A 20,490-nucleotide genomic window follows, 5' to 3' on the forward strand; every position below is an offset into this window, starting at 1 on the left:
TTTTTTTTATGCGCATTGCATGATTTGTATCCTTCATTTAAGCAGTTTTCCCCGCTGCAGGCTCTATCTCTATTTTCCCTGAGCACAAGGAAAGGAAAATCCTGCTCCCCAATCTCTTTGTAGCACCTTCTCAGAAAGAGCTGCAGCATGGAGGACATCAAACAGAAGTAATGAGCATTGTAGCTGTGAACCCAGCACTGGGGCAAGATAGAACACTTACTACATGCTGCATCAGCCTCTCTGTGTCTCTCTCACACTTACTCTGCTCCTTCCTTCCCTCCCCATGGGCAGCATGTAATCTGATCACTCCTTGAGTTGATAATCCATCTTGTCTCTCAAGACGGATTTGAATTGCGAGTGACTGATCAGTGAAGGAGGCTGTGGAAAGGAAAAAAGGAGAATAGGTGCCTGGTAACTGGAAAAAAAAAAAAGATGAAAAAGGAATATTTCTCTAAGAAGATATATTACAAAGTGTCTTATATTCGCTTGTACTATTGATTTATGCAAAGATTATTGAAAGGTCAATGATTTAAAAAATAAAAAATAATTAAGCAAATTTCTCTTGGGTGTAGCTATCTCTATTACAAACCTGTTACACCCTCTGATGTTCTTTTGATTACCTCTTAGAAACTAGAATTAGGTGCACCTAAGGCTATGTTCACACAGAGTTTTTTGATCTGCCTGGACAACGTTTGCGGCATTTTTCTCCCATGGCCATTGAGCGCCGCGGGCAAAAAACACCTTCTCTGCCTCCCATTGATGTCAATGGGAGTTCAGAGACGTAAAAGTCCGAAGATAGGGCATGTTGCTTCTTTTTCCCGCTCGCTGGGAAAAAAAGCTTCAACCTCCCTTTGACGCGGTGAACTGGCCCTAATCTGTCCAGTACAAGTGAGAAGAATATTGGCTGGCCTGAACAACAGCAGGAATCACTGAGCTTCTAGGCATGTGTGTCCACCAGCACTGGACACAGTAGTAGGTGGATATTTTGAGAGGGAATAAAAAGAGCAGGGGGAAACCATACATTTTTTTATTTTTATTTTTTTTATACCAGTCCTATTAAAAAAATGTTGTTTTACGTGATTTAACAGAGACATTTAATATTTAGTAGTAAAGAACCACTTTGATAAATAATGGCAAAGCCCAGGAATACAAAAATGTGACACAAGCCATAGGATATGCCACAAATGTCTGATAAGTGGCAATTCCACCACTGGCCACCGCATAAAGGCATAGGAGGGAGGTCAATGTAGAAAAAAAAGGGGTAGCCAGGTTAGAGAGGGGTCAGATTATATTGGTGGGGGGAGAAACAGAATGTGGGGAGAGGACTAGACAACAGGATAAGGAGATCCTTTCGTTACAAAACATCAGTGTAAATAAAAAGGACCGATTAATGTCAAATCACATTTCTGATAATAAAAGTGAAAAACTGACAGGCAAGTTAAAGTGTATGTTCACAAATGCCAGAAGTCTAGCAAGTAAAATGGGGGAGCTGGAGGCCTTGATACTGGAAGAAAATATAGATATAGTTGGTGTTGCTGAAACATGGCTGGACTCTTCACATGACTGGGCTGTAAATCTACAGGGTTTTACACTTTTTCGTAAAGACAGGACAAAAAGGAAAGGTGGTGGTGTATGTCTGTATGTGAGAAGTGATATGAAGGCGAGTGTGAAAGAGACAATAGTGGGTGAAGACTGTGAGGAGGTTGAAACCTTGTGGGTGGAACTAGAAAGGGAGGTAAACACTGAAAAAATTACTTTTGGTGTAATCTATAGACCCCCCAATATAACTGAGGAGATGGAAGTTCAGCTATATAAAAAGATGGAGCGGGCTGCACAGGCGGGTACTGTAGTGATAATGGGAGATTTTAATTTCCGGGATATTAATTGGTGTCATGGTTCGGCTTCAACTGCAAAGGGGAGACATTTCCTCAACCTGTTGCAGGAAAATTTTATGGGCCAGTTTGTGGAAGACCCGACTAGAGGTGAAGCTCTGTTGGATCTGGTCATTTCTAATAATGCAGATCTTGTTGGGAATGTCAATGTTCGTGAAAACCTCGGTAACAGTGATCACAATATAGTTACATTTTACCTATACTGTAAAAAACAAACGCAGGCTGGGAGGGCAAAAACATTTAATTTTAAGAAAGCCAATTTCCCCAGGATGAGGGCTGCAATTCAGGATATGGACTGGGAAGAACTAATGTCAAATAATGGAACAAATGATAAATGGGAGATTTTCAAATCTACTTTGAGTTATTATAGTGCAAAATTTATTCCTACAGGTAATAAGTATAAACGACTCAAATTAAACCCCACATGGCTTACACCTTCTGTGAAAGGGGCAATACATGACAAAAAAAGGGCATTTAAAAAATACAAATCTGAGGGTACAGCTGTAGCCTTTGTAAAATATAAAGAGCTTAATAAAATCTGTAAAAATGTAATAAAATTAGCAAAAATACAAAATGAAAGGCAGGTGGCAAAGGATAGTAAAACAAATCCTAAAAAATTCTTCAAGCATATAAATGCAAAAAAGCCAAGGTCTGAACATGTAGGACCCCTAGATAATGGTAATGGGGAGTTGATCACAGGGGATCAAGAGAAGGCAGAGTTACTAAATGGGTTCTTTAGCTCTGTATATACAACTGAAGAAAGAGCAGCTGATGTAGCCGGTGCCAGTGCTGTTAATATATCGGCTGATATACTGAATTGGATGAATGTAGAGATGGTCCAAGCTAAATTAAATAAAATAAATGTGCACAAGGCTCCGGGACCAGATGGGTTACACCCTAGAATTCTTAAAGAGCTTAGTTCAGTTATTTCTGTCCCCCTTTTCATAATATTCAGAGAATCTCTAGTGACTGGTATAGTGCCAAGGGACTGGCGCAGGGCAAATGTGGTGCCTATTTTCAAAAAGGGCTCTAGGTCTTCCCCGGGTAATTATAGACCAGTAAGCTTAACATCAATTGTGGGGAAAATGTTTGAGGGGCTATTGAGGGACTATATACAGGATTATGTGACAATAAATAGCATTATAAGTGACAGCCAGCATGGTTTTACTAAGGACAGAAGTTGTCAAACTAACCTAATCTGTTTTTATGAAGAGGTAAGCAGAAGTCTAGACAGAGGGGCCGCTGTGGATTTAGTGTTTTTGGACTTTGCAAAGGCATTTGACACTGTCCCCCATAGACGCCTAATGGGTAAATTACGGACTATAGGTTTAGAAAATATAGTTTGTAATTGGATTGAGAATTGGCTCAAGGACCGTATCCAGAGAGTTGTGGTCAATGATTCCTTCTCTGAATGTTAAGAATTTGTACTCGGCACACCTTGCTTGTGTTACAAAAATATATTTTTATTTTTATTATGGATGCCAGAGGCTGTATGTGTCTCTGTTTCCTCCTTTTTGTTTTCGTTTTCGATTTTAATTTTCACGTTGATTTCATAGTCCTATGTGTTAGGTGTACTTTGTTTGAATTGACCCAGTTATACGCTCTGTTTTTTCACCTATATGACATGTTTTATGATGTTATCATGTAAATCTTAAGTGATAGTTCTCCTATACCCATGCCATGATCTAATCAATTGTACATTTCTCTAGTGCCCGACGAAGGTCTGTCTGACCGAAACGTCGACGTCTTTTCCAGCACATACAGCCTCTGGCATCCATAATAAAAATAAAAATATATTTTTGTAACACAAGCAAGGTGTGCCGAGTACAAATTCTTAACCTATACCCGGGTTGGGACCCTACCTCGAGCACCCAAAGAAACCAGTGCCATCTGAACACAACCATATATCCTTCTCTGAATGGTCACCGGTTATAAGTGGTGTACCCCAGGGTTCAGTGCTGGGACCACTATTATTCAACTTATTTATTAATGATATAGAGGATGGGATTAATAGCACTATTTCTATTTTTGCAGATGACACCAAGCTATGTAATATAGTTCAGACTATGGAAGATGTTTGTGAATTGCAGGCAGATTTAAACAAACTAAGTGTTTGGGCGTCCACTTGGCAAATGAAGTTTAATGTAGATAAATGTAAAGTTATGCATCTGGGTACCAACAACCTGCATGCATCATATGTCCTAGGGGGAGCTACACTGGCGGATTCACTTGTTGAGAAGGATCTGGGTGTTCTTGTAAATCATAAACTCAATAACAGCATGCAGTGTCAATCAGCTGCTTCAAAGGCCAGCAAGATATTGTCGTGTATTAAAAGAGGCATGGACTCGCGGGACAGAGATGTAATATTGCCACTTTACAAAGCATTAGTGAGGCCCCATCTAGAATATGCAGTTCAGTTCTGGGCTCCAGTTCATAGAAAGGATGCCCTGGAGTTGGAAAAAATACAAAGAAGAGCAACGAAGCTAATAAGGGGCATGGAGAATTTAAGTTAAGAGGAAAGATTGGAAGAATTAAACCTATTTAGCCTTGAAAAAAGACGACTAAGGGGGGACATGATTAACTTATATAAATATATTAATGGCACATACAAAAAATATGGTGATAGCCTGTTCCTTGTAAAACCCCCTCAAAAAACAAGGGGGCACTCCCTCCGTCTGGAGAAAAAAAGGTTCAAGCTGCAGAGGCGACAAGGCTTCTTTACAGTAAGAACTGTGAATCTATGGAATAGCCTACCGCAGGAGCTGGTCACAGCAGGGACAGTAGATGGCTTTAAAAAAGGGTTAGATAATTTCCTAGAACAAAAAAAATATTAGCTCCTATGTGTAGAAATTTTTCCTTCCCTTTTCCCTTCCCTTGGTTGGACTTGATGGACATGTGTCTTTTTTCAGCCGTACTAACTATGTAACTAACTATATGTAACTATAGAACCAGTGCAGATCAGGACGGGTTTCAGGAAATTTAGAAGTTTGCTGAGCTTCGAGGTTTTCGTAACTCTCAAGTGAATGGGAGTTATAGAAACAGCATATCTAGCTGTGAGGTAGGTTTAGATAGCACCAGGTGATTTTGAAGAAAGGTGCATAAATAGGGGCCCAACCCACTATAGACTGTAGAAAGTATTACGCACACCAACAGGAGTAGATTTGCAGGTAAAATATCTTTAATTTCTCTTACTAGGGTGCAATGTCTCAGTCCAAACACTGTGTATGGTTGAATAAAGTGAGGATACAGTTGCTGGATATGTTGTATGAGGGAGTCCCCCAGACTATGCCTTTAACTTCATTGGACTGCAATATATCGACCATATAGACTATCATGAAACTGTTCCACATAACACCCATATGTACCATAACTATATATATCTAGAGCTGCTGGCGGACTATACATGTGTATAGTAATACTATACAACTTGATATACATCTCTATCTGCCACATTGGAAGCCATACAACATATCCAGGAACTGTCCTCACTTTATTCAACCATACACAATACAAGACTATATTGACTCAGACTTGACTGCATTGATCCGTTTTATCCTGTATTGTATGATTCCGTCTACCTTGTATATATTTTATGTTCTGTAATGCTTAACTATTTTATCTATCACATACTATGTAATTACATGGAAATAACATATGTATTTATTATCATGAATTTCTAGTGCTTGAGAAAGGTCTATGTTCGGACCGAAACGTTGCACCCTGGCATGAGAAATTAAAGCTATTTTACCTGCAAATCTACCCCTAATGGTGTGCGTAATACTTTCTACAGCATATTTAGCTGTACTACGGTGATTCCGGAATACCGTCCTGCTCTGCACTGACTATCTGCCTGGATACAGTGGCCGCACTAGGCAAGATGGAGAAGGGAGAACCCTCTTTAGGTCTGGAGGCCTTCACAAAGTGTGGGCACATGCGAAACAGCCGTAGGTTTGTGCTCCTCATCTATACTGCCCTTTCTTGCTGAATAAAACAAGAAATTTTGAACTGAATCGCGAGCGCGTGGGATTTTCTTCTCCTTTAGTGCATTTCAAGAATCAGCTTCTGCACGCCACAGAGTACCACATGTTAATATATGTGAATCCTACTGGGGATCGTGAATGGTGCTGGGACATATGCTACTCCAAGAGACAGAGCAGTGTCGCTCAATTTTCTCTCTCATTGATTTTGAGTAAGAAAGCTGAAGTAGTGCAACCCACAGTTGACAGTTATCTGCCTTGACCTCCCTTAAAAATATTTAGCTTGGCCGAGTGTGAATGATTATTCATAAGCAAGACACAGCCAGACACTTCTGATAGCAACTTATGTATAACGTGGTCAATATTCATTTGCTCCCAACGTTGGCCATAAACGAACAGTAAAAATTCCCTTATACACATAAGATTATAAGCAAGATTTGCCAACATTTATCTTATGTGCATGGGCAGCTTTACAGTCTCTATTTATCCAGGTACGACCGAAGTTAAATAAAAAAACAAATGTGAATCCTTACTTGCAATAGAGAATGTCGTTTGGTATATTACCACCCACAAATCTAGGGATTTTGGATATATATTGTCACAGTCTCCTTAAAGAGGTTTCCATCACTGTCTAATACCCAGAACAAAGATGACTTAGGCCTATTTCTGAGACCCGCACCACCCCTAGACCAAGAGCAGTGTCAGGAAATAAAACAGTCCCTCCAAGTAAATGTAAAGTCAGAAGTAAGGAGCTGCTGCTCTACGCTCAAAAAATTGGTGGGGATCAGGAATGTCCTCAATGCTTAGTGGCAAACTCCTGGAAACACATTGGACTTCTGTAAATTTTTTGGATTATGTATATTGCAATAACATTTCTTAAAATATCATCACATCAAATTTATCAGAACTTGTGATCCTGTAAGGATCTTGTGATAAATTATTTCTGCCTACAATATTGGAGGCTCTCAGGATTATCACAAATTACAGAAAAGGAAACAAAAAGCCTACCTCACTGTTGTGACCTCGAAGGTTGAAGTTGGTTCTCTGAGGTGTGTTTCGGTCTCTTCTACAATGACTCAGGGTGAATGTAACTCCTACAACTCCTCTTCCATTCCCTGTAGCTAGCCAGCCCTCCTCATAGTAGCGTCTGCGACACACTGGTTTCTCCTTTTCACTTTTTGGCACCCTTCCTTTCCAAGAAAGGCATAAAATGTTGGAATCGCTGCAGAGAACAGGCCCATGCTCCACCGATGCGTACATGCTTTTACAAAGTTTTGTTTTCAGTCCTTTTTACAAAATTTGTTGAAAAATAAATTAAGCAAACGAAGTTCCAAAAGTCAGGTGCATTTAAGGTTTGACCAGAGTTCTCAAAGTCTTAAACCTGACCTGGAGTATGTTATGTGGTCAGTGCCTATGAACATCCTCAATGCATAGTAACAGTTATTAATTTACAAAACAACAATGGAAATTTGGCTTATAAAATTAACCAGCAGTTTGGATTCTTGTCATGAAGGTTGTGTGGTTGATTTCCCTTTGGACCATCATGGTTTCTGGTCCTGCTTTTTATTTTATTCCACAATGTGTCTCATCAGCAAGTTACTATGCAAAAATTTATGCAGCCTGAGATTCCAGTTCCAGGATAGAGCTGTCCAATAACATCAGAGACAGGATTCCATAAATTAGAGGATTGTAAAGGTTTCAAGTATTTAAGGCTTAAAGTACAGACGCCAGATTCCTCAAAGTGCACAGCAAAACGGCTGTAACGCATATTGTTTTCTAACAGCAATTTACTTTCTAGCAGTTTTTTGCAGCCAACACATATTTGCATAAATAGCAGAAGGAAAAGGCACAAACTGTGCAAAAAACGATTTCCAGGCCAACTTTTTTTTTTTTTTTAAACAGCTTTAAACTAATTCTAGTCGTGCAAAGAATAAAAGAAAAATTTTAAACTGCTATGTCCCTACAGTACAGCTATTGCTAACCTCATTTTGGTTATGCAGCTGGCCACGTAAGAATGTTCAAGATGTGCGATCAGAAATATTGACAGTCCAAAAACAGTGATCCTTACTATGTCCAACAAGACATGTGTGCATAGGAAGTAGAAACTCTCCCATGTTCGCTCCAATAAGCTGATGTTACTGCTAGCTGAGAATTTCCCTGCTCTTCCTAAAACACTGGCACATGAAAAATGAATTCATTATCCTATTGCCAGTCTGATTTCCTTACTAGATTCTGTCCAAGAATTTGGTTTATTACCAGACTCAAGTGCAAAGTGTTACTGCAAGTAACTAGAAAATAACTCCATGCAAAAAAATGTTGAGCAGAATGCTGTATGGATAAAAAAAATAAAAATTAACAAATTCAGTTTAGAAGAAATTTCTTTTTAACGTTTTGTTTTATCTCCCAGGCATTAAAACTAGTTCTGGTGGAGTAGAATTGCTACTTTGAGCCTCTGATCATTTGTAAGGTTGAAACAGGAGAAAGTAGGCATGTCTCTTCAAGAACCAGTCAACCACCATGGTATTTAAGCCATTTGAAGGAGTGAGAAAAGGCGAGCAAAAGAAATGGAGAGGGAAAAAGTTAATTAAATTTCACAAGCCAATTCACACAGTGCACAGTGAAGTCTATTTGTCAGAAAAATGCCCAGACTTGCCTCGCCTTCGTTCTAACGTGTTCTTTTCCACACCATCAATACACGTTAGGCATCGCTATTTACTGGCCTGTAATGTCTTGAAGCATAAACATTTCTTTTTTCCTAATTATGTGTTTAGGTGGCTTTAATTTCTTTACTGCTGCTTTGTACACATGTCTAGGAGTTTTTCTTTAATTTTCTGAATGGTTTTCTTTTTCGCAACCCAGATGAACCTCTGCAATTCTGCTGAAGTACTTCAAGTGTGGGAACAGATGCAGAAATCTACTCTTGAGAATGGCGGTGTAAACCGTTTTTAGTTAGAGGTGTGCATGGCTGCCTGCACGGTGTCAACAATGGGATGCAGTAAAGTTGGTTTTGGCAGTGTTGCACTGTAGGGAATTTTGAGGATACGCATTAGACTTGGTGCAATCTTGTGGCTGCCTGCAAAGAAGAAAAATACATGTTACAAACAGTTACTTATTTGTATGATAACCAAATCGACTTCCTCCCATTATTTCAAGAAAGTCAGATTTCGTATTTAAGTTAGGGTTCAGAGATTCACAATTATGCTTATAAGAATGCAGTAGTCTGGGACCTATTCATAATCAACACGCAAACCTGATAGCAAACATGCTCTATCTGCTGATCTCATAATAACAAATCCAAGCTTCCAAACTCTCACCAGTGGAATGCCCTGACATTTACAGCACAGATTTGTTAATTGAATATTCCTTCAATATAATTCTCTAAATTGGATCCACCTATTATCGATCACCTCTAGATAATGACCTTAGATGTGATCGGTAACAGCTAGGTCCTGCGTTTCAGAACTAGATACAGCTGCTCTGTATACAGTATACAAAGAAGCTGTATCTCAAAAATCCTATCAAAGCGATTCTGAGACTGTTTTCTCATGAGACATTGGGTTTTACGTTAGTGGTAAAATTTGGTCGATATAATCAGTCTTTATTTGTGAAAAATAGCAAAATTTAGAGAAAATTTGCGAAAAATAGCATTTTTCAGAATTTAAATGTATGTGCTTGTAAGACAGATGGTTATACCACCCAAAATAGGTACTAGTTCACATTTCCCATATGTCTATTATATGTTGGCATAATTTTTTGAACATTCATTTTTCTAGGACGTTACAAGCCTTAGAACATAAGCAGCAATTTCTCATATTTTTAATAAAATTTCAAAAGCCTTTTTTTTTTTTTAGGTACCAGTTCAGTTCTGAAGTGGCTTTGAGGGGCCTATATATTAGAAACCCCCATAAAACATCTTTTTAGAAAGTAGACCACTCAAAGTATTCAAAATAGCGTTTAGAAAGTTTGTTAACCCTTTAGGTGTTTCACAGGAATTTAAAGCCAAGTAGAGGTGAAATTTAGAAAAAAAACATTTTTTGTCATAAAATCCTTTTTATTCCATTTTTTTTTCCTGTAAAAGAGAAGGTCTTACCAGAGAAACGCAACACAATACTTATTGCCCGGATTCTGCAGATTTTAGAAATATCCCACGTGGCCCCAGCCTGGTAATGGACTGAAGCACCGGCCTCAGAAACAAAGGAGCACCTAGTGGATTTTGAGGCCTCCTTTTTATTAACCCCTTCCCGCTCCTGGACGTACTATTAGGTCATGGTAGCTGTATCGTTTGCGCTCCATGACCTAATAGTACGTCTCGGGAGTAACGGCCGTTTCGGCCATCCTCCCGACACATACAGGAGCTGTGACAGCTGCTGTCTTGTTCAGCAGCTGTCACAGCTCCTACAGCGGGGACCGATCGCTGTGTCCCCGCTGATTAACCCCTTAAAAGCCGCGTTCTATAGAGATGGCGGCTTTTTAGGGGTTAAGCTGCCATCGCCGGCCTGCTACACGATAGCGGCCGGCGATGGTGACTATGGCAACCGGACACCAAACAATGGCGTCCGGCTATGCCATAGACGGAAGCCTAGTGGGTCCTGACAACGTCAGGACCCACTATGCTTGCTGTCAGTGAGTAGCTGACAGTTCTAATACACTGCACTACGCATGTAGTGCAGTGTATTAGAATAGCGATCAGGGCCTCCTGCCCTCAAGTCCCCTAGTGGGACAAAGTAATAAAGTAAAAAAAAGTTACAAAAAAGATGTGTAAAAATAATAAAATAAAAGTTTTAAAAGTAAAAATCCCCCCTTTTTCCCTGATCAGTCCTTTATTATTAATAAAAATATATAAACAAACAAATAAACTATACATAATTGGTATCGCCGCGTCCGTAACGCCCTGAGCTACAAAATTATTTCGTTATTTGTCCCGCACGGTGAACGCCGTAAAAGAAAATAATAATAAACCGTACCACAATCACAATTGTTTGGTCACTTCACCTCCCAAAAAATGGAATAAAAAGAGATCAAAAAGTCGCATGTACCTAAAAATGGTACTGATCGAAACTACAGTTCGTTACGCCAAAAATAAGTCCTCGCACGACTTTATTGATTGAAAAATAAAAAAGTTCTGGCTCTTAGAAGAAGGTAACACAAAAAGTGAATGATTTTTTACAAAACGTATTTTATTGTGGAAACGCCATAAGACATAAAAAAAAACTATAAACATCTGGTAGCGCCATAATCGTATCGCCCCGCAGAATAAAGTGAATATGTCATTTACAGCGCACGGTGAACGATGTAAAAAAAATTGAATAAAAAAACAATAGTAGAATTGCTGTTTTTTAGTCACCACGCCACCTAAAAATAGAATAAAAACTGATCAAAAAGCCGCATGCACCCCAAGAAAACTACAATGGATTCCTCAAGGGGTCTAGTTTCCAAATTGGGGTAACTTTTGGGGGTTTTCCACTGTTTTGGCACCACAAGACCTCTTCAAACCGGACATGGTGCCTAATAAAAAAAGAGGCCTCAAAATCCACTAGGTGCTCCTTTGCTTCGGAGGCCGATGTTTCAGTCCATAACCGCACTAGGGCCAAATGTGGGATATTTCTCAAAACTACAGATTCTGGGCAATAAGTATTGAGTTGCGTTTCTCTGGTAAAACCTTTTGTGTTAAAAAAAAAAATGGTATAAAAAGGATTTTCTGACCAAAAAAAATATGTAAATTTCACCTCTACTTTGCTCTAAATTTCTGTGAAACACCTAAAGGGTTCATAAACTTTCTAAATGCTGTTGTGAATACTTTGAGGGGTCTAGTTTCTAAAATGGGGTTTTTGATAGGGGTTTCTAATATATGGGCCCCTCAAAGCAACTTCAGAACTGAACTGTAACCTAAAAAATAAATAAATTAGGCAAAACTTCGCTTCTACATTATACTGATGAGCCGTGCCCACCCTGAGATGACCCCAGTTTTGACCGTTTGTATAAACGGAGACCCCTATTAGACCGTTTCAGTGCCTGGTTTTCCCAAGCATACACCCCCGAGAAGTGTATTTCTATTGATGAGTCCCTGGTACATTTTAAAGGGAGGGTTCAATTCCGCGAGTACCTGCCGGGTAAGAGGGCAAGGTATGGCGTGAAGATGTATAAGCTGTGCGAGAGTGCATCAGGGTATACCTACAGGTTTAGGATATATGAAGGAAAGGCCACCCCCAAACCAGACTGCATCCTGGACTACAATAGGTACATGGGAAGGATGGACTTGTCAGATCAAATCCTGAAGCCCTACAGCGCCATGTGGTGTGGTATAAGAAGCTGGCCGTGCAAATCATACAGATGGCATTGTACAATGCGTACGTGCTACATCGATGTGCAGGCCAGAGGGGAACTTTCCTGGAATTTCAAGAGGTGATTATCAAGAACCTAATCTTTAGGGACCAAGAATGGGGGGCACCCAGTACTTCTGGAAGCGGGGCCACACGCATCATACCAGGGCGGCAACACTTTCCAGGAGAAGTTCCCCAAACTGGCAAGAAGGGAAAAAGTCAAAAGAGGTGCAAAGTCGGCTATAAGACGGCGATAAGGGATGACACAATATATCAATGTGACACGTGTCCCGAATAACCAGAGCTCTGTATGAAAGAGTGTATTAAAATTGATCATACATCCCTTGGTTTATAATTTACCCCAATTTTACTTACCCTGATGCACTCCGCACAGCTTATCCCCCCTCGTCTTTCCCCTCTGGGCCCTGCTGTGTGCCCAGGCAGCTGATAACAGCCACATGTAGGGTATTGCCATACCCGGGAGAACCCACATTACAGTTTATGGGGTGTAGGTCTGCGGTCAAAATGCTCACTACACCTCTAGATGAATGCCTTAAGGGAGTAGTTTTGAAAACGGGGTCACTTCTTGCGGGTTTCAACTGTACTGGTACCTCAGGGGCTTCTGCATACATGACTTCGCACTAGAAAATCCCCAGTAGGCCAAATGGTGGTCCTTTCCTTCTGAGCCCTCCTATGGGCCCAAACGGTAGTTTATCACCACAAATGGGGTACTGCCGCACTCAGGACAAATTGGGCAACAGAATGGGGTATTTTGTTCCCTGTGAAAATATATTCTAATAAAAAAAGAGGCCTCAAAATGCACTAGGTACTTTTTTGCTTCTAGGGCACTAGAGACACATGTGGGACATTTCTAAAAACTGCAGAATCTGGACAATACATATTTAGTAGTGTTTCTCTGGTAAAACCTTCTGTGTTACAGAATTATTTTTTTTTTAAATTGAAATTCAGCAAGAAAAATGAAATTTGCAAATTTCACCTCCACATTGCTTTAATTCCTGTGAAATGCCTGAAGGGTTAAAAAACTTTCTAAATGCTGTTTTGAATACTTTGAGGGGTCTAGTTTTTAAAATGGGGTGTTTTATCAGGGTTTCTAATACATAGGCCCCTCAAAGCCACTTCAGAACTCAAGAGGTACCTTAAAAAAAGGCTTTGGAAATTTTCTTAAAAATATGAGAAATTGCTGTTTATGTTCTAAGCCTTGTAACGTCCAAGAAAAATAAAATAATGTTCAAAAAACGATGCCAATCTAAAGTAGACATATGGGAAATGTGAACTAGTAACTATTTTGGGTGGTATAACCGTCTGTTTTACAAGCAGATGCATTTAAATTCTGAAAAATGCTATTTTTTCAAAATTTTCTCTAAATTTTGCAATTTTTCACCAATAAACACTGAATATATCGACCAAATTTTACCACGAACATGAAGCACAATGTTTCCAAGAAAACAATCTCAGAATCGCTTGGGTAGGTTTAAGGATTCCGACGTTATTACCACATAAAGTGAAATATGTCAGATTTGAAAAATGGGCTCTGAGCCTTAAAGAGGCTCTGTCACCAGATTTTGCAACCCCTATCTGCTATTGCAGCAGATAGGCGCTGCAATGTAGATTACAGTAATGTTTTTATTTTTAAAAAACGAGCATTTTTGGCCAAGTTATGACCATTTTCGTATTTATGCAAATGAGGCTTGCAAAAGTACAACTGGGCGTGTTGAAAAGTAAAAGTACAACTGGGCGTGTATTATGTGCGTACATCGGGGCGTGTTTACTACTTTTACTAGCTGGGCGTTGTGTATAGAAGTATCATCCACTTCTCTTCAGAACGCCCAGCTTCTGGCAGTGCAGACACAGCCGTGTTCTCAAGAGATCACGCTGTGTCGTCACTCACAGGTCCTGCATCGTGTCAGACGAGCGAGGACACATCGGCACCAGAGGCTACAGATGATTCTGCAGCAGCATCGGCGTTAGCAGGTAAGTCGATGTAGCTACTTACCTGCAAATGCTGATGCTGCTGCAGAATCAACTGTAGCCTCTGGTGCCGACACGATGCAGGACCTGTGAGTGACGTCACAGATCTGCACTACCAGAAGCGGCTGTGTCTGCACTGCCAGAAGCTGGGCGTTGTGAAGAGAAGTGGATGATACTTCTCATCAGAACGCCCAGCTAGTAAAAGTAGTAAACACGCCCCGATGTACGCACATAATACACGCCCAGTTGTACTTTTACTTTTCAACACGCCCAGTTGTACTTTTGCAAGCCTCATTTGCATAAATACAAAAATGGTCATAACTTGGCCAAAAATGCTCGTTTTTTAAAAATAAAAACGTTACTGTAATCTACATTGCAGCGCCTATCTGCTGCAATAGCAGATAGGGGTTTCAAAATCTGGTGACAGAGCCTCTTTAAGGCCAAAACAAGGCAGCCTCCTTAAGGGGTTAAGCACCAAGTCCGGTTTGAAGAGGTCTTGTGGTGCCAAAACCATGAAAACCACCCAAAAGTTACCCTATCTGGCAAACTACACCCCTCAAGGAACTTACCGCACAGGTTTCTTTGCGGCATTTTGTGGAATTAGGCTATGCAATTTAAAATTAAATTTTTCCGATAAAAGGTACAAATTTAAACGTTTTTGACAAGGAATAAGGGAGAGAAAGCACCCTAACATTTGTAAAGCAATTTCTCCTGATTACGTGGTCATAAACGGTTGATTGGACAAACAGAAGGGCTCAGAAAGGCAGGAGTGCTATTATGCAGATTTTGCAGGATTGGTTTCTAGGCACCATGTCGCATTTGCCGAGCTTCTGAGGTACCAGTACAGGGGAAACCACTTAAAAGTGACCCCATTTTGGAAACTAGGCCACTTGAGGAATTCATTGTAGTTTTCAAGGTGTGAATGCGACTATTTGATCAGTTTTTATTCTATTTTTTAAGAGACGTGGTGACTAAAAAAACAGCAATTCTACTATTGTTTTGTATTCCTTTTTTTTTTTTACAGCGTTCAACGTGCGCTATAAATGACATTCACGTTATTCTACGGGTTGATACGATTACGGCGATACCATATGTTTACCGTTGATGTCTTATGGCGTTTGCACAATAAAATACTTTTTATAAAAAATTATTTACTTATTGTGTTGCCATATTGTAAGAGCCATAACTTTTATTTTTCCATCAAGAAAGCCGTGTGAGGACTGTACAGGCTGTTCTTTCCTCCTCATGGTTTGGTTTTTGCTCTGATATGCATTGTCAGCTGCAAAACCTTATATAGACAGGAGTGTGTCTTTCCAAATCATGTCCACTCAAATGAACAGGTGAAATAAAAAATCACAGGTGGACTCCAATCAAGGTGTATAAATATTTAAAAGATGATCTAGAGCATATTGACCGCAGACCTACACCCCATAAACTGTAATGTGGGTTCTCCCGGGTATGGCAATACCCTACATGTGGCTGTTATCAGCTGCCTGGGCACACAGCAGGGCCCAGAGGGGAAAGACGAGGGGGGATAAGCTGTGCGGAGTGCATCAGGGTAAGTAAAATTGGGGTAAATTATAAACCAAGGGATGTATGATCAATTTTAATACACTCTTTCATACAGAGCTCTGGTTATTCGGGACACGTGTCACATTGATATATTGTGTCATCCCTTATCGCCCTCTTATAGCAGACTTTGCACCTCTTTTGACTTTTTCCCTTCTTGCCAGTTTGGGGAACTTCTGGAAAAAGTGTTGCCGCCCTGGTATTTTAGCATAAACCAAAATCGCTCCTAACGTTGTGAAAAAAGATCGTTTTTTTTAATAAAAAGCAATACTATCACCTACATTACAGCGCCCATCTCCTTATGTAGGAGATAGGGCACTTATAATGTGGTGACAGTGTCTTTAAGGAACAAATCATGCGGAGAGCTCGTGATAACGGTGATCTACAGCTGGATGGCGCAAAGATTCAGTTAATATCTGACCTCTCTAGGATGACTTTAGATAAACGCAGGGCGCTTCGACCTTTGCTTTATGTTTTGGGAGAACGAGAGATTTCTTACTCCTGGGGACACCTGTTTCAATTACAAGTTCGACGAGATGGAACGCTGCCATTTGTCAGAGACCCTGGGGATTCCTGACTTTTGTGGTGATCTTAATTTACCACGAATCTCCATTCCTAATTGGTCTTATGCTCCTCCACCACCTCAACGGGTGCGTCAACACCGGCATGAACGCTCTACCGCATCTCCTGGGGGTCGAACTCGGGGTCGCATTGTGGAAGCGGAATGATTGACTCATGTTGGAATTTCTCCTGGTAGTCCTTAGAATTTTTTGCACTGTTCAACAAAGATGTGGTTACACATTGTAGGCTTTTTCGGCCTGCTAATTGGGGTATGCATGTACAATTGTTTCTAGGGCATGTCCTGGATCTGAAAATAACCTGTGAGGTATGCAAGATTGACTGTGGTTTACGGTTTATTTTATAGATCTAGTGGCTGTGTTGCTGCATGGCATAACTGTGTGAGAATCATTTCTTAATGAGTCACTATATTTTCTAATTTCGTAATAAATCGCACATTATACTTTCTATGCACTTCCTTTGTCTATCCTATTGAGGGTTGTTTCCTATGCTTATTCTCCCATTTTTCCTTTCTTATGACCAAGTTTTTACATGCTGTTCTATTTCTCTTTTTGATGCAGATAAATGGCTTACCATTGATAGTGCTGGGGCTTGTGCAAGATGTCGGTTGAACTTATCCTTACACTTCTCCCCTTAAGGACTCACTGGTTACTATCCAGTGTCTATCTGTACTTAGTTTTCTCTCCGATTGTGTACATAGGGAGTGGGTGATAGTTCTCACCCTCCTACCTGTTACCCTTCCCATTTCTTGTGTGTTGTGTATATTTCCCTTTCTTGGTTTGTCTTATCGATGTCTTTACATATTTCCTTGATATTCTATATTATATTTGTACTCTTTCATTTGATACTACAGTTGACGGAGGTGGCAAGCGAGATGGCTCTATTGACGTTTGGTACCCTTAATGCTAGTGGACTTAACGTTCCAGAAAAACGCTCACAGATATTGTATAACATGCATAAGGAAAGGGTGCATCTTTTATTCCTACAAGAAACCTATTTTAAAGTAGGCCATATGCCGCAGTTTACTAACCGATACTATCCAGTTTGGTATCATAGCGCCAACCCTGATGCCAAACCTAAGGGTGCTAGTATTTGTATTCATAGATCTCTCCCTCACAAGGTATTGAAGGTATTAACTGATGCCGAAGGTGGCTATTTGTTTCTTAAAATTTCTATTCGTTATAAGGTTTTTACCCTTGCAAACCTTTCTTTCTTTCTAATCAGTACCTGGCACGTGTGTGTCGACTGTTTCTAAGAAGGCTGGAGGAGTTTGGAGGGCCTCTTGATTGTGGGAGGAGATATTAATTTAACATTCGATTACAGGCTTGATACTTCCTCGGGCAGGATTGCTGTTCCTTGATCCCAGATGGTAGCCTTGAAGGACATTATACATTCTATGCGGTTAATTGACATGTGGGTACTACATCCAAAGGTTAGAGAATATAATTATTTCTCTCCTTTGCATAACATGTATAGCCGATTGTACGCTTTTCTCATCAGACACCACTTGCTTACCTGGCATCCTACATCTGAGGTGGGGACCATGTTATGGTCAGATCATGCGCCGGTTTTTGTGTCATTGACCTTTCCCAACTCGACGAAAACCTTCCAATCATGGAAGATTAATAATAACCTTTTGCGTGACGCTGTGTGTACGTCGGCAATTAAAGAGGCTCTGTCACCACATTATAAGTGCCCTATTTCCTATATAATCTGATCGGTGCTGTAATGTAGATAACAAGTGTGTTTTTTATTTTGAAAAACTATCATTTTGGAGCAAGTTATGAGCAATTTTAGATTTATGCTAATTAGTTTCTTAATGCTCAACTGGGCGTTTTTTTTAACTTTTGACCAAGTGGGTGTTGTAAAGAGGAGTGTATGACACTGACCAATTCGCGTCATACTACATTCATGCCCACTTGTACTCAGCACAGCATGATCTCGCAGTGCTGTTACATACACCCACATTAACTTTACTGAAGTGAGGGGTGTACATATACAACACGGGGCTCGGCTAAAAAAAGGACAAATGGGTTGCGATTACTAGGCTTCTCGCACAAATAAGAGATCTAGATATAAACATGCACAATCTCCTCAGGTTTTTGCAGACGACTGCTTGAGAATCATTGTGTTCTCTAATTGATCAATCCTATGCTAGATTCAGGGATCGGATGAGTAAACACTCCTACGAATTTGCGGATAAATGCGGTAGAACTTTGGCACGAATTTTACATCCTCGCACACAAGCGTCTTACATCCCTAAAATTACATAGTCACCTGGCACTGGTGTGAATGACCAGGTAGCCGGGGTGAACCTAGCCCCTCTGCTGCCTGAGGCCAACTATAAAAAGGTGCCTCCCCACAAATCTATCAGAGTTTTCTCATTACTAGTTTTACACATCAAACACGCAATATATAAATTTTTTAAATAGGAAAACATTTGATGTTTATTTGTTAGGGCTTATTCACACGAATGGGATATACGTCAGTGCAACACGCGTGATTTTCACGCACGTCGCACGGACCTATATTAGTCTATGGGGCCGTGCAGACAGATGCGTGATTTTTACGCAGCGTGAGTCCGCTGCGAAAAACTCACGACATGTCCGTTCTTTGTGCGTATTTCGCGCATCATGCAACCATTGAACTCAATGGGTGCGTGAAAATCACGCGCACCACACGGAAGCACTTCCGTGGGACGCGCGTGATTCGCGCAACAGCTGTAAAACTATGAATGAAAACAGAAATGTACCACGTGCTTTTCTGTTTACAAACATCACAACGGAGTGTCATAATGATGGCGGCTGCGCGAAAATCACGCAGCCGCGCATCATACGGGGCTGACACACGGAGCTGTTACGTACCTTTTGCGCGCGCAAAATGCACACGCTCATGTGAATCCGGCCTTAAAGTGCTGTTTGAAGTATGGAAAATATTTAAAGAATTATTCTTGCTGCCAATCAGTGCAGTGCAAATAGTACAGTCTGCACTGCACTTCCCCATATCTTTCCTCGGCATCCAGTCTCATTTGCGGCGTCACTCTCTGCAATTACATTCAAGCCAGTCCAGGACGGATCACACTTAGCGCTGTTTTGAAGAGGCACGTCCTGGGCTGGTTTCTTTGCCCTACCTGCTGTATTGTAGTGGTCTGCTTGTGCTGCCTTGATGCAAGTGGTGGTTTATTATGATCTTAGGCCCTGGGCTGTACACAAGTTCATCACATGCCACTCTGCAGACTGTCTCTTAGCCTGATCATCTGCTGCCACACTCACACTTCCCCACAGCAACCACCACAGTAATGTACATAGATTGTAAGACTAACATTACAAACAATACCACCATACCGTTACTGAATAATACTCCATACTGTTACTGAATAATACCCCCATACTGTTACTGAATAATACCGCCACACCATAACCATATAGTGACCGAATAATACCCCCATACTGTTACTGAATAATACTGCCACACCATAACCACATAGTGACTGAATAATACCCCCATACTGTAACTGAATAATACCACCACACCATAACCACAGTGACTGAATAATATCCACATACTGCTACTGAATACCACCATACCATAAGCACATAGTGACTGAATAGTACCCCCATACTGTTAGTTAATAATACCGCCACACCATAACCAGTGTGCCCAAATAATACCCCCATACAGTTACTGAATAATACCACCACATCATAACCAGATAGTGACTGAATAATACCCCAATACTGTTACTGAATAATACCCCCATACTGTTACTGAATACCACCACATCATAACCACATAGTGACTGAATAATACCATCATACTGTTACTGAATAATACCACCACACCATAACCACAGTGACTGAATAATATCACCATACTGTCATTGAATAATACCACACCATAACCACAGTGACTGAATAATACCCCCATACTGTTACTGAATAATACCTCCACACCATAACCACAGTGACTAAATAATACCACCACACCATAACCACATAGTGACTGAATAATACCATCATAATGTTACTGAATAATACCCCAGATGGTAACAATGCCTCCTCTAGGTGCCCTACATCGTACATACCCCCTTTTGTTCCCCCTAAAAGGCCCACATAGTAAGTGCTACCTTTGTTCCCCTACACAGTAAGGGGTGTTTTGCTGACA

The 20,490-nt window shown here is 40.5% G+C and overlaps 1 protein-coding gene across 1 annotated transcript in view; it reads right to left on the reverse strand.

The window, feature by feature from the left end:
- Nucleotides 1-20,490, reverse strand: part of TULP4 (TUB like protein 4) — a 428,663-nt gene that overhangs the window by 348,499 nt on the left and 59,674 nt on the right. The window contains exon 2 of the mRNA XM_075862710.1: nt 6,878-8,942. Coding sequence (XP_075718825.1) covers nt 6,878-7,129 — 252 coding nt within the window. The 5' untranslated portion in view covers nt 7,130-8,942. The remainder of the gene's footprint in view (nt 1-6,877; nt 8,943-20,490) is intronic.

This window comes from Rhinoderma darwinii, chromosome 4 (genome assembly GCF_050947455.1).
Source record: "Rhinoderma darwinii isolate aRhiDar2 chromosome 4, aRhiDar2.hap1, whole genome shotgun sequence".
NCBI classification, from domain to species: Eukaryota; Metazoa; Chordata; class Amphibia; order Anura; family Rhinodermatidae; genus Rhinoderma; species Rhinoderma darwinii.